The sequence below is a fragment of the Perca fluviatilis genome, chromosome 22 (genome assembly GCF_010015445.1).
Source record: "Perca fluviatilis chromosome 22, GENO_Pfluv_1.0, whole genome shotgun sequence".
Classification (NCBI taxonomy): domain Eukaryota; kingdom Metazoa; phylum Chordata; class Actinopteri; order Perciformes; family Percidae; genus Perca; species Perca fluviatilis.
The window spans coordinates 18854041-18868864 of NC_053133.1; the positions used below are offsets into that span (position 1 = coordinate 18854041).

Genomic DNA, 14824 nt, shown 5'->3' on the forward strand with positions numbered 1-14824 from the left:
GGTTAACAACTTAAAGCTGTTCTGCAGCAATGGAGGTTGAAGGTTCAAGCTTTGAAAGTTGGTGCTACCAATTCCCACAGGTGTTCCAACTTGTCTGGATTACTTACAACCCCCTCTGTTTGTATAAAAGTATTGTTGGAACACACTGTGGTACCATACCCTCGTGAGCATTATTTGAACAGTATTGTACTGCAAAGTAGTGTGTTGCTATAAAAATGGCAGGAAAAAGGCAATTAACAATGGAAGAGAGACAGACCATCATAACACTTAAGAATGTTGGTCTTTCCTACAGAGAAATTGCGAAGAAAGTCAGTGAGTACAGTATTCTTCACCATTAAAAGGCACTTAGAAACTGGGGGAAACTCAGACAGGAAGAGTTCTGGCAGACCCAAAGTCACAACAGAACCAGAAGACAAGTTTCTGAGAGTCAACAGCTTGCGTGATAGGCGGCTCACAGGACAACAGCTTCAAGCACAGCTTAATAGTGGTCGTAATAAGAAGTCACAGTTTCGACTGTAAAGAGAAGACTTGGAGCTGCAGGTTGGAGCTGCAGGTTTGGTAGGTCGACTTGCAGCAAGAAAGCCATTGCTAAGACGTCAGAATAAGAAAAAGAGGCTTGCCTGGGCCAAGAAACATCGACAATGGACTACTGAAGACTGGAAGAAGGTGTTATGGACTGATGAATCAAAATTTGAAATCTTCGGTTCATCACGCAGGATTTTTGTACGCCATCGAGTAGGTGAAAGGATGGTTCCTCAGTGTGTGACATCAACTGTCAAACATGGAGGAGGAAGCGTGATCGTCTGGGGCGGTTTTGCTGGATCCACGGTCGGTGATTTGTAAAGAGTGAAAGGCCCCCTGAACCAAAACAGCTACCACAGCATTTTGCAGCGCCATGCAGTACCCTCTGGTATGCGCCTAGTCAGTCAGGGGTTCATCCTACAGCAAGATAATGACCCAAAACATAAGTCCAAGCTATGCCAGAACTACCTTAGGAAAAAAGAACAAGATGGTAAGCTTAAAAACATGGAGTGGCCAGCACAGTCACCAGACTTAAACCCCATTGAGCTGGTTTGGGATGAACTGGACAGAAAAGTGAAAGCAAAGCAACCTACAAGTGCCACACATTTATGGGAACTTCTGCAACAGAGTTGGGAAGAACTTTCTGAAGAATATTTGATTTCCATTGTAGAAAGAATGCCACGACTGTTTTCAGCTGTTATATCTGCCAAAGGGGGCTACTTTGATGTAGAATACATTTTGGTTTATAAATTGATTCCATGATTTATTTTTTAACTTAAATTTTTCATTTGTTCTATTCTTTCATTTCAGAATACAATAAGACATTGAACTGCATGAATTTCAATAAAAACCTGGAAAAATTGGGGTGTTCTAAAACTTTTGACCAGTACTGTATGTATATATATATATATATATATATATATATATATATATATATATATAAAGTCTACAAGTGTTGAGACATGTCTACAAGTGTTACATTGTAATCATATACAATAGTGCAAAGGAATAAGCAATAAATGGAATGATATGTACATGTTGAAGCACAATGTGTATTTAAAACTGTAAATATATAATTTATAATTTGTAGGTAAGTGGATGTTTTAGTGTCACAGGATTATTGACACTATATGACTTGACATATGACATTGATGGACGTGCAGAGGACAGACTAGATGATTGCAGAGTAGAATTGGAGCAGCAGTTCATGAGGCAGGTTAAACTTCCTGAGCTGGTGCTGAAAGTTCATCCTCTTCTGGGCCATTTTGAGGTACTGTTGATCCCAGAAACCTGAAGGTTTAATGAGGCACTGATGAAAGTATTTTTTCTCCATTGTATACACGCACAAAATGGAACTATGCACACAATTCTGAAAACATGAACACATGTATGCACATGTATCAACCACAAAAAAGCTCTGACAAAATGAAATACATGATACATTACATTAACTTGTACATTTTATTTTGTTTGTATCCACGTTTCCAATTTTCATCTTTTTGCATCACAAGCCACTCTCATGACACACGTCTCACTCGCATGTTGTAAAAGCTGAGTGGTAAAATACTTGAATCATAAGACTGTAACCTCAATAAAACTCTTTAAACACAACATGTCAACACTGGTAGCCGATATAAAAAGCTAACAGTGCTAAAATTAGAATGAGTCATATGTTCTTTATTGGGGTGATAAAGCTCACAATACACACACGCGTGTGCACACACACACACACACACACACACACACACACACACACACACACACACACACACACACACACACACACACACACACACATCTGGTATGATTACTCACAGCTCTCTTTCCAAGTGAAAGAAATTAAACAGTGTGAATTGAAGGAAGCTGCTGCTGTTTGCAGACCCATCTGACCAAACAGTAGTGCATTTGCTTTTACAGTGCCAATATTATTGATGTGTTACTGTAAGGAGCAATTTGTAAACTTACCGTATGTTGATTTTATGTTAGATTTATCTGATTGTTTATCATTTTCATTAAATAATCCACATGTTATATCAACACATGCTTTTATTATACAGTGTGGCTACAAAAGCAACAAACATTTAACTTGGGTCGGAAACATTTAACAGCAGGAGATTAAAATGTTCAGGGCAGCAAGTTTATTACAGTGTTATTTCACTGTGATTCTTACTGTATATGGTGAGGTGAGTCAATCATTAGGAAATTACTGGATCAGAATTCTTATCTACTTTATAGATAAGACTTTATGTTCTCAGCTCTGCACATAAAATTAGAGTGTGGAGAAGTGATATCCTGGCAATACCAGGTCACATATTGATTAAAAACATAATTAGATAATGATCAAAACCAGTCGAGTAATCAGCATTTTACTGTGATAACCAATTCAACAAAAAACAATCCTGATTACCTTATTATTGTCTTGTGTTACAGTAATCAGAAATTATTTTATAGCCTACCTAACTCATTAAAGGCGGGTTTATGACGATTTTGCTCTCTTTACATGTCCATTTTGAATTGATACAGTTAGGTAATTCTGTATACTAAGACAACTCCTGTATCTTGAAGAACATTTCCTCCTGTCTGGAGGTCTGTGGCATTAAAAACCTTGATACACTACAGTGAAATTTCTTTTCATAACCACTTGGGTGCAGTGCTCTCTCAGAGTAAAGAAAGTGCTCTACTTCAGTGGACATTTTCTGAGATTTTACCCCCTCTTCAACTTGAGAATTCAGCATTTCTTACACTTAGCAAACTGTTGAATGACGTCAGAGCCAGACGAGTATCGACCGGTCTGAATCACCCACTAAAGATTCAACACATGGTCATGATACCTGTGTGGATAAAGAATGGTGACTAACAGGGGCAGTCATGAGTCCTTTTAGTCCTTGTAGTTTATCTTTTGGCCTTCTGGAGGGGCCCAACCCCTATGTTTGGGAAGCAGTGGATAAACTACCTAACAGTAAATAAAAATAAAATTAGTCGCAATAACAATTTGACAACAGCGGTTCTCCTGTAGAATGAATCCTTTTACTTTCGATACATTTTACTGATGATAATGGAGTTTGAATACACACCTTTTACTTGTAATGTGTGTTTACATTGTTGTATTGATACTTTTACTGAAGTAAAGGATCTGAGTACTTTTCCACCACTGGATTCAGGTTATTCATTGAATATTTGAATTGTGTGTACATTTACGAAAACGGAAAGTGGTTCAAGAGATGACTAGATGACTCAGGTGACAGGTTTCTGGTTGTATAACTGAACTTGACAGAGGTGGAGTATATGTAGAAAAATAGAATATACTTATGAATCAGTCAGCTACCTCAGAGACATCTCTTTAGTGCTTTAGTTAAAGAAACGTTTTGTAGAAGAAAGACTGTCAGTCATGTTTCAGCACCGGGCAGCTCCGCAAGACATTAATGCATGTTAATTATATAAATAGGCTAATACGAACTCTTTTCGTCACTGTCCAATAAAAATCATGCATTTCCAAATTTGGTGATTCTGAATTCTTCAGATAAACTGTGTTATCACATTAATGGTTCCTTTATGGGTCCTTTTATAACGCTAAATAAACCATTTAACCACTGGGTTATCTGGAAAATGCATGATCACAAAGCTGAAGTTTGTTTTAACTCAAAGTTGATGTTTTGGAGATACATGGTCTTCACAGGATAGTGACGTTTCTTGTATTACTGCAAATGAGGAATACAACAAGAAGCCTAAAACAAGAAAATAAAAACATCAGAATGTAAAACTGCATTAATACAAATGCTTTAATCAGATGACTCAGATTCAAACTCGACATTATACTTAAGTATCAGAGACAACATTATAAATATACTTAGAATGTAAATCAGTCTGCCTCAGAGACACCTTTTTGGTGCATTCGTTATAAGAAAGACTGTCAGTCATATTTCAGCACTGGACAGCTCCACAAGACAATTGCTAATGTTAGATAGTTAAATATATAAGTATGTTAATACCACAGATTTGCATCAGTGTCCATTAAAAATAATGCATTATCAAATTCAGTGATTTTGAGTGTTTTAGATAAACTGTGTTAGATTAACAGTTCCTTTACTTACGACCTCTGAACAACACTTATGTAAGTGGTTGTGTAACTGAGTCTGGCCTCTGACTTAACAGAGGTGGAAAGGTGAAACATGTGAAATATGGTCAAAAATATATTTATAAATGAAGTCAGCTGCCTCAGAGACATCTATTTAATGCCTGAAAGCCTAGAAGCTGTCAGACATATTTCAGTACTGGACAGCTCCCCTGCACATTTCGGCACTGGACATGCTCCCTCCCAGCCAACCAGGCCTCTTGTGACGTCAAATGTTGACATGAATTCACTGTTTAATTAATGATAATGTTTGAATTCACAGGATCCATTTCTTTTTTTAAGACTTGGTTCGGGGTCTTTCATTGACGCGGAAGAAGGATGCACTCCAATGGGACGGGGGGAGGGGGGGCTATGACGCAGCCGCCCACCTCCCCTCTCCAACTCCCCCACCTACGTGACAAGTGAAAAAGGCATGTCTCTCGGATATATGAATAAAAAACCAAGGGGAGTTAAGTTCATAGGACGCAGGAAAGTTCTTCGCAGACAAATGTTAGGCGCTCTCCATGACCGAGTGCACGTAGAAATCCCACAGAACTGAGCTGCGGGCGCACGGAGGGCTGCACACTCGGAACAAGCACAAGGAGACCGAAGAGGCGCTTCACTGAGGGTATAGAGGAAGAGAGGAAGGGAGAGAGAGTGACTGAGATCCAATCTCACTCTCCCAGTTGAGGTCCTCAGCGGATCGCGTCCAACAACTGGTAAGAGGCACTTTTCGGGGGATTTTACGCAGCGTAAAAGTAGGCAAAAAAAGTCAGGCGTGGTTGATTTTGTGCTTTTACAAACTCACAGGTTTGGTGTGAAAGTAACAGGAAACAATACAATCTCCCAAAATGCATCAAAGAATTGTTCGCATGAGTAGATAGGTTTGATTATACACCTGTTAACTCACTTCATGTTTTTTTCTCTTGCAGCAGGACAATGTCAAGTAAAGCGACTTTAGCCTTACTCATCTATGGAATCATAATGCATTACAGCGTCAACTGCTCACCTGTGGGGCTTAGCTTTCCCAGTGTTAGGTATGTACACTCCTACTGTCACTTTTCAGGTGTTGATTTCTTTCTTCTTTTGGCTTGGCATTGTTGCACTCAGCAGCAGGATGCAGGCTGAAGACCATATCTGCTTCACAGTTAGTTATGTCTGTGGCTATAATAGTCTATTAGATTACTGGATTACATCATTTGACAGTGGATCCATGGGGCTGCTCACACAGCAATAATTGCGGAGAAACATTCACCAGGGAACGGTTGTAATGTGATTTAGGCTGCTGGGGCAGTGAAGTACAGTGTCTCCATCTGTCCTGCAGCCATTAATCGATCAATTCATGTGATTAGATAATGAATGGGAAACGGTTTTGTTGTAAGAACATGGATTCTGATCTTGAACAATCGACAACAGTTGAATATATGTTATATACCAATATAAACTGTGGTATTTCTGGTGGACAATTAAACAGAATAATGCTTCTGTTTTAATTTAAGACATAAAATATCAATAAACGAGTTCATAAAACATGTTTAATTATGTATATTTGAATGCACTGTCACTCCTCAGCAGCCGCAGAGTTACTGAAGCAGATTGTGAAAACGTGTCTAATCTTTTCAGACTTGACAGTGAGGTTTATGATGAGGATGGAAACTCCTTACCGTCCCTGGATTACGACAGAGACCAAATGGATGTGAGAAGCCCTCCGTCTGTCGCTGACGACGTCTACACTTTGTATTACCCTCCAGACAAAAGGTGACTATTTATTAACATTTTACCCAAACTTATTTTTGTCTCAACGTTAGCGACATCTATGTTGAACGTCTCATTGCCGTAGTCCTATTTCTGTCCTCGTATGTTGTACGTTTTGTGTGAATAACGTATCGTCGAAATGTTATTTATTATTTCGAGACACGCCTTCACCAGATTAGTCCTGTTTCAAGTGAATCCCCAGGGAAACTTAGTCGACTGAAATCATGCTTTCATTAAAAGGATCAACGTCTTCAAACTGCAAGAAAAGAGTTAACATTCTTTGTGAAATCTGGCTTCATACCGAAGCGCAGAAAACTTCTTTATCAGAGTCTAACATTTAGTTTTACTTAACTAAAATAAGAGAATTGGGCGGTTTCAGCCGAAGTGTTGATTAAATGTAAAATAGCCTACTCTGGGTAATTTAAGAAAGCACCTCAAAAAAGGCACGTGGAAATAATCTAAAAACGACTTGTATTTTTCGGAATTAATAGAGCACAAGGCCCAATATTATACTTATAATCGACTTGTTAAGATGTTTTTTTTTTTAAGTGCAGCTACTTGAAATTATTGCCTCTCTTGCGCTGGGTGTGTGGTGATTTTACTGTGTGGCTATCTATCATCCCAGAACGGAAAGGCATGCAGACGGCATGTTTAATAAAGCCTACAGGGAAGCGCTGGGTCAGTTATCAGCAAGGAAATATCTGCAGTCTCTGATGGCAAAACGTGTAGGGTAAGAGCATCTTCTTGGTTGTCACCTCTTCTTTTATTATGTTTTCTGTCCTATGTGCGTTTTTGTTTCTTTGGTCTGCTCCTTTAAATGCTCATACTTCACGCTGTTAAACGTACTGTACATGTCTGTGGTCCCATTATCTCCCAGCATGAATCTAACATCCTCTGAATCAGCCTGTATAATGCTATAAGAGCACAAACAGGAGCTTGATTGATTTGGTAAGTGTGGTTTTCTGAGCCTGCTGCTGCGTCGTTAAGGCGCAGAGAGAAGAATTAACCCGCACAGGTTTACATTTATTTCCATATGAATAATTTATAGGCTAGAGTCCCAGTGGATCCCGATGAAAGGGGGGGGGGGGGGGGCAATTACTCAAACCTTATGAGCAGGCCTATCACATCTTATTGCAGGTCGAAATATATGGCAGATTGTATGATTGATGGGCTTAAAGTTAAACAAAGAGAGAATATGTCTCCTAAATCAAAGCCCATTTTGCAAAGCTTCTTTATGCAAGCATTTTAACAATGCAAGTACAGGCTCCCTGCTTTGTCCTGAAAAAAAAAAAAAAAACTAAATGGTGAAATCTGATTATTTTCCCTAAAATGCTCTAAGGACACAGCGTGTGTCTCTGCAGGCTGCATTGTTGTGGACAAAATGGGAAATCTGATTATCTAATTATTTCCCCTCTAAGATGATGACACAAAGATAATTGAAGTGTCGCTTCACCTCAGCCCCACATGCTGTCCATACAGAGGGGATCATGTGAATATAAATGCATCAATGTGATGATAGTGAAACCTTTTGTCTCTCACACAGCGGGGGGAAAATGATGGACGACAGCTCAGAGCCTCTGTCCAAGCGACACTCAGACGGGATCTTCACAGACAGCTACAGCCGCTACCGAAAGCAAATGGCAGTCAAGAAATACCTGGCAGCAGTCCTTGGGAAAAGGTATAGACAGAGAATTAGAAACAAAGGACGCCGGCTGGCATATTTGTAGCATCTTCCTCCTCCCCTCCTGAAAACAAAAACAAAAAACTTAAGTGTGTGCAGCCCCACATGAAGTCATTTTGAGATCTGAACAATCAGTGGATCGCTTTTGTGTTCTTAAACATGTATTTATGTATGAAGTAAGCCATTAAAATGAATATTTTGATAATAATATTGTTTTTTATTTTGTACTTAAAGCACTTGAGGACACACATGTCTACTTTGTGGACCAATTTTTGTTCATTCTAAAAAAAAATAGCCTCTATTTATGTATTCATTGATTTATGTTTTTTAGACCTATTTATTGAGGGGAGACAATTGTTGACATGACGATATGCTCCAAACAGCCCTGTCTTTTAAACGTTTAGTGAAGAGATATGATTGTGAGGAAAATAAATAGTTTAAAAGACAATCAATGTATTGAATGCTGCTTTTTGTAAAGTGACATTAAGAGTTTAGTTGTCTTTATTCACAACAGCCTTGAAGACATAGGTTTTCACCATATCCTACAAGACATAGACTTTGATGCCCTCCCGGACGGGGATGAGTTTGAGGCTTTTTTGGGAGACTGGCTGAAACAGTTCTCTCCCGAATTTCCGGTGAGTTTCAGGCTCTTTCCTGAGGCCGTTATCCTCGCAGCGGCGTCTCATGTCCCTCCTTTTTCTTCTCACCTTTAACACTCAAACACTCAACTCTTCTTCCACCTCATTTGTGCTCCTGTCTCTCTTAGAGTCTCACAGATGTTTACCTTTATTCCTCCTAATCCCACAGTGTGGAGAGACTTTTGCTTAGACCGATATGTTATACATATCATTGCTGATTGATTTGACAGATTTATCCTTTTTATGGATGCAAGGATGATAAGATAATTTTAGTAGATCTGGGTTAGACCAGATGAGAGCCCTGTTGGATTTAAACAACGCCAGTTATCCATTTTCAAGTCAAAAGGATATTCTTGACCAAAAAAACCCAACCAAATCTGAGATGAGGACCAGAGTACTTTTGAGGTTTTTCTTGTCCTTTTCTTCCGCAGTGTTTACACCTTGTGTGAGAGTGAGCTTACACCTTTGATTCATGTAAATTGCCAATCTTGTGTTTCTATCAACTGGTTTCTGCTGAAGGGTTTCTCATGTATCTCTGCCCATTTAATAAGTATCACTAACATCTAAAGCATCAGGTAAATTATAAAAAAAAGCATAAAAAAAGAAGAAATGAAACTTGTTACATGGTGACTTATCCATCTAATTTGTTCTTTGTGAGAGACATGAGGCATTTTTATCTTTTGTGTTTCAACCTTCGGGGTCTATTGTGCTTCCCTTTTCTGTCATGTGAACCAATGTAAAAAAAAAAAAAAAATCTTCAGTAGATTGCATGATTAAAGTAATTGCACTAGCCACCGCATCTGTGCAGACGACTCCAACTAGATGGTTTTGCTTGCTTTCTGACTACTGCAAACATACATACCTGTCATTTCTGGATGTTGTTTTGTGTTCTGTTCTCACATTTCTACACAAACTGTATGTTGAAACTTTGTCCTTCTCTGAAGAATTATCTGAATGTACTTTACTGCTGGCAAGAATCTCTAAGTCTAATGTCATGCTTTATCATTTAGGCTCTGTTACTAAACTAATTGATTTTGTAACCAAGTGTTAAAATGTATATGAAGAAAAAGCTGTGATTGGACATTTAAAGTGGTCTCTTTCTGTAGTATGGCACAAAATCTGCCCTAATTAACATAATTTGATTTAAAGAAGAGAAAGGATGAGATGCACGTACACAAGAAGTTAGAGAGACATCAAGAGAAAGCAAATAGAGGAAAAAAGATGACAAATACCATGTTGATTTTGAAAAGTTGAGGGATCAAAGTTTGCAAAAATCTACAAGATAAGACAAAAAGCTGACTGTAAACAAATTATATCCCCCCGTCTGCACACTTCTTACCATATTTGTGAGAGAGAAATATATATTTTGCATAAGAAGCAAGTTGAGAACAAGTTCAAAACAGCAGGGTAAGAAGTTCTTCGATCTGTGTTTACTGTATCAATCTTTCTTTAATTTTGCATTCTCCTCTAGGCTTTGTGACGCAGGAAGCAGTTTGCGGCTGTGGTGCCTTGCATCGACTTTAAAATCGCCATGAATCACAGATGGCTATTTAGTAGCCCTACAATGCTGCACATCATCAGCTTACATTTCACCCTTTTGTTGTTGTTTTTGTGTTGCACAGACGTTTGATAGGATCTTTAGAAGCATCCAGCTTTAAGACGCCAAGCGTACTCGCTTGCAAATGCTTTCTTTTGCACTTTGTTTTTAGAGCATAGACGTAGCTTTTTGTGAAAATAGAGGGAAGGATCAGTTTTCCGCTCTCCATGAAACATTATATGTATGATAATGAAAGCGCCAATAGCCTTACTAAAATGAAATAATCTTCAAAGATATATATATATATATTTACTGTGTAGAAAATGAATATTAGATTACTACTTCAAATGGCGATCTGCAAGGGTCAAGTCAATAAATGTTTAAAAAAAAAGTGTTGTAAGATTTGTATGAATAAATTTTTGTAAACAACAAAAATTTCGTCTAATCTTTGAAGCCAATATCACCATAAGTCTTTTAGTTAAGACGTATTTGAGAGGATGAAAACGAGTAATAAAGACCAAACTCATTATGTTATTAAAATGGAGATGGACCCTCCCTCGACAGGTTTAACAGAATGTTACATATGAAAGGAGAGATGAAAGAAATTAGGAGAAAAATCAGCTCGTGGACATCACAGAGGTAAACAATTAGCAGTATTAAAATCATCGAAAAGACCACACACCATTAGACAAGACAAAGCAACATACTGCAACTTCCAATCAAACACACACACACACACACACACACATTCAAACACTGGGGAAAAAAATATTAAATTCACGCTAAAATAACAAAAATAGGAAGTGTCAATCACTTTTCTCTTTGCATCAGTGCGGGAGTTGTATGTTGTAGCTGTGTGGACGGTCAATAATACAAGATGTTGCAATATAAATAAGAAACAAAGGCTAAGCTGGTTAGAAGGAGACTAAACGATCCAAATCTCTGCCCCCATTTTCATGGTGACTCAGTGGCTTTTGGCAGACAAACGGTGACACCAGTTGGCTGGGTGTCTACCTCCCCTCGGGACAGCATGAGTAAAGAGACGTGGGAGGGATCACCCAGTCCGCTCCACACGCTGCCTTGCTGCACTTTACACCTCTCCAGGACTTCAGCAGTCGCCACCAAAGGCCTGCAGTACTGGTGGAACAGTTGGCAGGTCTCAACACTGGTACATTCACTTTGTTGCCAAAACCAACAATGTCGACATGTGAATCAAAAGAGCTTAAACATCCACAGAAATGTTAGAATGTATCCACATGTATTACGAGAGAAATCTACCTCTTTATGTGAAGTCTTACATAAAATAATGTGGTGGTGCAGCTGCTGTTGCTATGAGAGAAGCCATCTTTCCCCAGCACAACCCACATCACAAAGTAGACTGAATGCAGTTTTATGCTGTGGCTTTCCTGGTTATATAAGTTTAAAGTTATATGAATACGTTTTCATATAGATGGTTCAAGATAGGCTCCTAATATGTGCAGGCTGTGGTGCAGCAGTGGTCTTATACCATTGTTTTAGAGAACAATTAGTCACTGAATTGATTAATTGACAGAAATCTAATCAGCAACTATTATGATAATAAACTAATCATCCATTTATTTTTAAAGGTTATTTTTGGGGCATTTTCAGCCTTTATTTTGATAGGACAGCTGAAGACATGAAAGGGGAGAGAGAGGGGGGAACGACATGCAGCAAAGGGCCGCAGGTCGGAGTTGAACCCCAGCCTGCTGCGTTGAGGAGTAAACCTCTACATATGGGCGCCCACTGTACCAACTGAGCTATCCGGGCGCCCGTAGTCATCCATTTGTAAGCAAAAATGCAAAAAAATATGAATGGTCATTGGAGTTATTGGTTATTGTGATATTAAACTAGATGTCTTCAAATTTGGAATCAAATTTCTGGGATTTAAATTGGAATATGTCAACTTGTAAAGAGCATTTTCACTATTTATGTGAACGATTAATTGGTTCATAGAATAAATATTCAACAAATGAATTGATAGTAAAAAATAATTGCTAGTTGCAGTCCTACATTATTGTCATACAAAATTACTGCAACAGTAGGAGACAAAACGACATACGAAATACCCCCTTTGGGCTTGTATTTTTGAACCTTTCCAGTATACCAGTAGGCACATCTTTTACTGGGTGTGTTTGCAAGCAGGGAGTGGCAGAGTGGGACTTTAACCTTCAAAGGGTTTCCCTCTACGGTCCCTGTGGTGCAGGAGTACACCTAATGAGATGCAAATGATGCTATGACAAGGTTTAAAAAGCAAGCAGCCATTAACTATTTCATAGCTAGATACGTAAGCTAACATTTTGAGGTACCTTTAAAATCTTTGTCCTTATCCATATCTATTTATTTCACTACATACACAACAAATCATAAGATAAATGCCTGTTCCCTGTAAGAAAACTAGCAAACATGAACTTAGAGTTGGAGCAGGATTGACACAATGCTAAGTTAGCTAACTGTAAAGTCTGCTTATTATAAAGCATTAGCCTCAGAACCCACATTGAAGCTCATATTGATTTTCCTCCATAGGCAGAAGCAGGATGTCAAATATACACATTGCAATGGAATAATTCTATGATCGCTATAATATAATGATAAAATGTGATAACCTATCAGTCCAGTGTGTCTCCCTACTGTTGAGAACCCAAGGGGCTTCCACACTGTGAGTGCAGCAGGTGGCATTTGGAATACCAACACCCACCCTCTAGCCCTCCACCCTCTTCCTTATCTCCACTGTATACTTAGAAATCACAGCTAATGACCTTAAATAGATGCCTGCATCTCATAATATCTGATATTACTGTAGGTCACCACGAAGCATTGAAGGCTAATCTCTGAAGACCTGCCCTAAAATCTCTTTAAAAGGCTTCAATTGCAATCACATTGCTTGTGACTGTGAGTAGTCACAGAATCACACTACAGTATCAGACTGAGCCCCCACACAAAGCCTGTCGTGTCTCTCCCTGTTCCCCCGTGTGCGCAATAACCCCCCTCTCAGACATGACGGCAGGGCTTTGATTTTGTGGCCGTGGCCTCAACTCTCAGAGGAGTGCAGAGAGAAGATGATCAATGGGAGTGATCTGATTCCTCCGGCCCGTGCCAGACCCTTTCTTAACCAGGCTAACCCAATCAGACAGTGTTGCCAGGCAACCAGTCCCAGGAGGATGCGTTGGGAGTGGGCGGGGCACCGGTGGCGTTCCTGGGCACCCAAAGATCACGCTGATATATTTCACTAAAATGACTTCAGTCTCTCAGCTATGTTGTCTTTTACTGGCTGGGCTGATAAAGAGGAAAACAGAGATGGAGTAATGTGTAGGGATTCATAAAAGTGCACAAACATAAAGAAAAACGCACGCACACACACACACACACACATACACTGTAACCAATGCTTTCACAATTTAATCACAACGCACAGCAGTCAAGACGTGCAAAAATGTGCTAAAAGTAAAAAGAATTCTACAATTTCAAAGGCAATGTGAATTGCACATTTGAGCAAGTAATTGAAAGTGGATTTTTTACATCTGAATTTATTTCACTTGAAGGATTTTGAGGCCCAAAGAGATCAAAGTATCCAAGGTTTTACAAGAAAAAAAGTACCAACACTACAGTAAGAGTCTACAGTCTTAAGTCAGCATGCTAACATGCTCACAATGACAATGCTAACATTTAGATTTTTAGCATGTTTGATATTTACAATGTTCACCATTTTAGTTCAGTATGCTATATACTATTGCGAATTAGCACTAAACACAAAGTGCAGCTAAGGCTAATGAAAATGTTGTACAGGGCAAAGTGACATTTTGACCTGATGAAAAGTTTAGTGATCACTCAAGTCATTAGGATTCGTAATTTGGGAAACATGAATGGATGTATTAAATTTTGTGCCAATCCATCTGGTAGAATGTAAGATATTTCACTGGATATGTAGTGAAACCTTTGACCTTCTGATGGCGCTAGATAAAAGTCATGGGATCACCAAAGTCAGCAGGATTCATCCTCAGGGGACCATGAATGTGTGTTCTAAATTTCATAGCAATCCATTCGATAGTTGTTGAGATATTTTAGTCTGTGGGTGGATAGACCGACATTGACATCCATAGAGCCATGCTGCTACGCTGCTAAAAATGTTTGAAGCTAAATCTCTCATCTGAACTCCAAAAATAGTTTTTTTTTACATTTTAACAATGTATGAGGAGAACAAATCAAACTCAAAATCCTTGTATTTCCTAAGCTGCCTTTAGATAAAAGATAAGTTGCAACACTAGTATCAAAAAGCAAATATATTCAAATATACGTATGTGGTGCCATTTTTTGACATTGTGTCTATTTCATATCCAACTTTGCTGTTGGGAAACTGCAGCCTGATATACTCAGACTCTCTCTCTTACACGTTCAACTCCTACTCCAAAACCCAAACTCCGAGCTTCAACCCAGGATCCCCCCTGCTCCTCTGGGTGCCGTGTGAGTGACAGCTTTCTGGAGGGGGAATCCACATGAAACCCTTTCATCAGTGCCGCCCCCTGGGTCCTTACTTGACTGACTGCAGCACGGTGCAAAAGTTC

At 39.0% G+C, this 14824-nt stretch overlaps 1 protein-coding gene across 4 annotated transcripts; it reads left to right on the forward strand.

Annotated features, from left to right (window-relative positions):
• Positions 1-5065: 5065 nt before the first annotated feature.
• Positions 5066-10612, forward strand: adcyap1a (adenylate cyclase activating polypeptide 1a). 4 transcript variants are annotated; one of them, XM_039790956.1, is made up of 7 exons: positions 5068-5352; positions 5566-5670; positions 6257-6391; positions 7014-7118; positions 7932-8066; positions 8584-8704; positions 10179-10612. In XM_039790956.1, the coding sequence occupies exons 2-7, from the start codon at positions 5573-5575 to the stop codon at positions 10185-10187; spliced, it is 603 nt and encodes a 200-aa protein (XP_039646890.1). In that variant the 5' UTR covers positions 5068-5352; positions 5566-5572; the 3' UTR covers positions 10188-10612. The 4 variants fall into 4 exon arrangements, with proteins under 4 accessions (XP_039646891.1, XP_039646889.1, XP_039646893.1 ...); XM_039790955.1 differs by lacking the exon at positions 10179-10612 and having other exon boundaries at positions 5067-5352; positions 8584-9686; XM_039790957.1 differs by lacking the exons at positions 7014-7118; positions 10179-10612 and having other exon boundaries at positions 5066-5352; positions 8584-9686.
• The last annotated feature ends 4212 nt before the right edge of the window (positions 10613-14824 follow it).

Excerpts from the sequence above, each read along its gene's own strand:
- adcyap1a (XM_039790955.1), top strand. The coding sequence starts at position 5,573 with ATGTCAAGTAAAGCGACTTTAGCCTTACTCATCTATGGAATCATAATG. Across the intron at positions 5,671-6,256 it reads CTTAGCTTTCCCAGTGTTAG|ACTTGACAGTGAGGTTTATG; the intron begins GTATGTACACTC and ends TAATCTTTTCAG. Across the intron at positions 8,067-8,583 it reads GCAGCAGTCCTTGGGAAAAG|CCTTGAAGACATAGGTTTTC; the intron begins GTATAGACAGAG and ends TATTCACAACAG.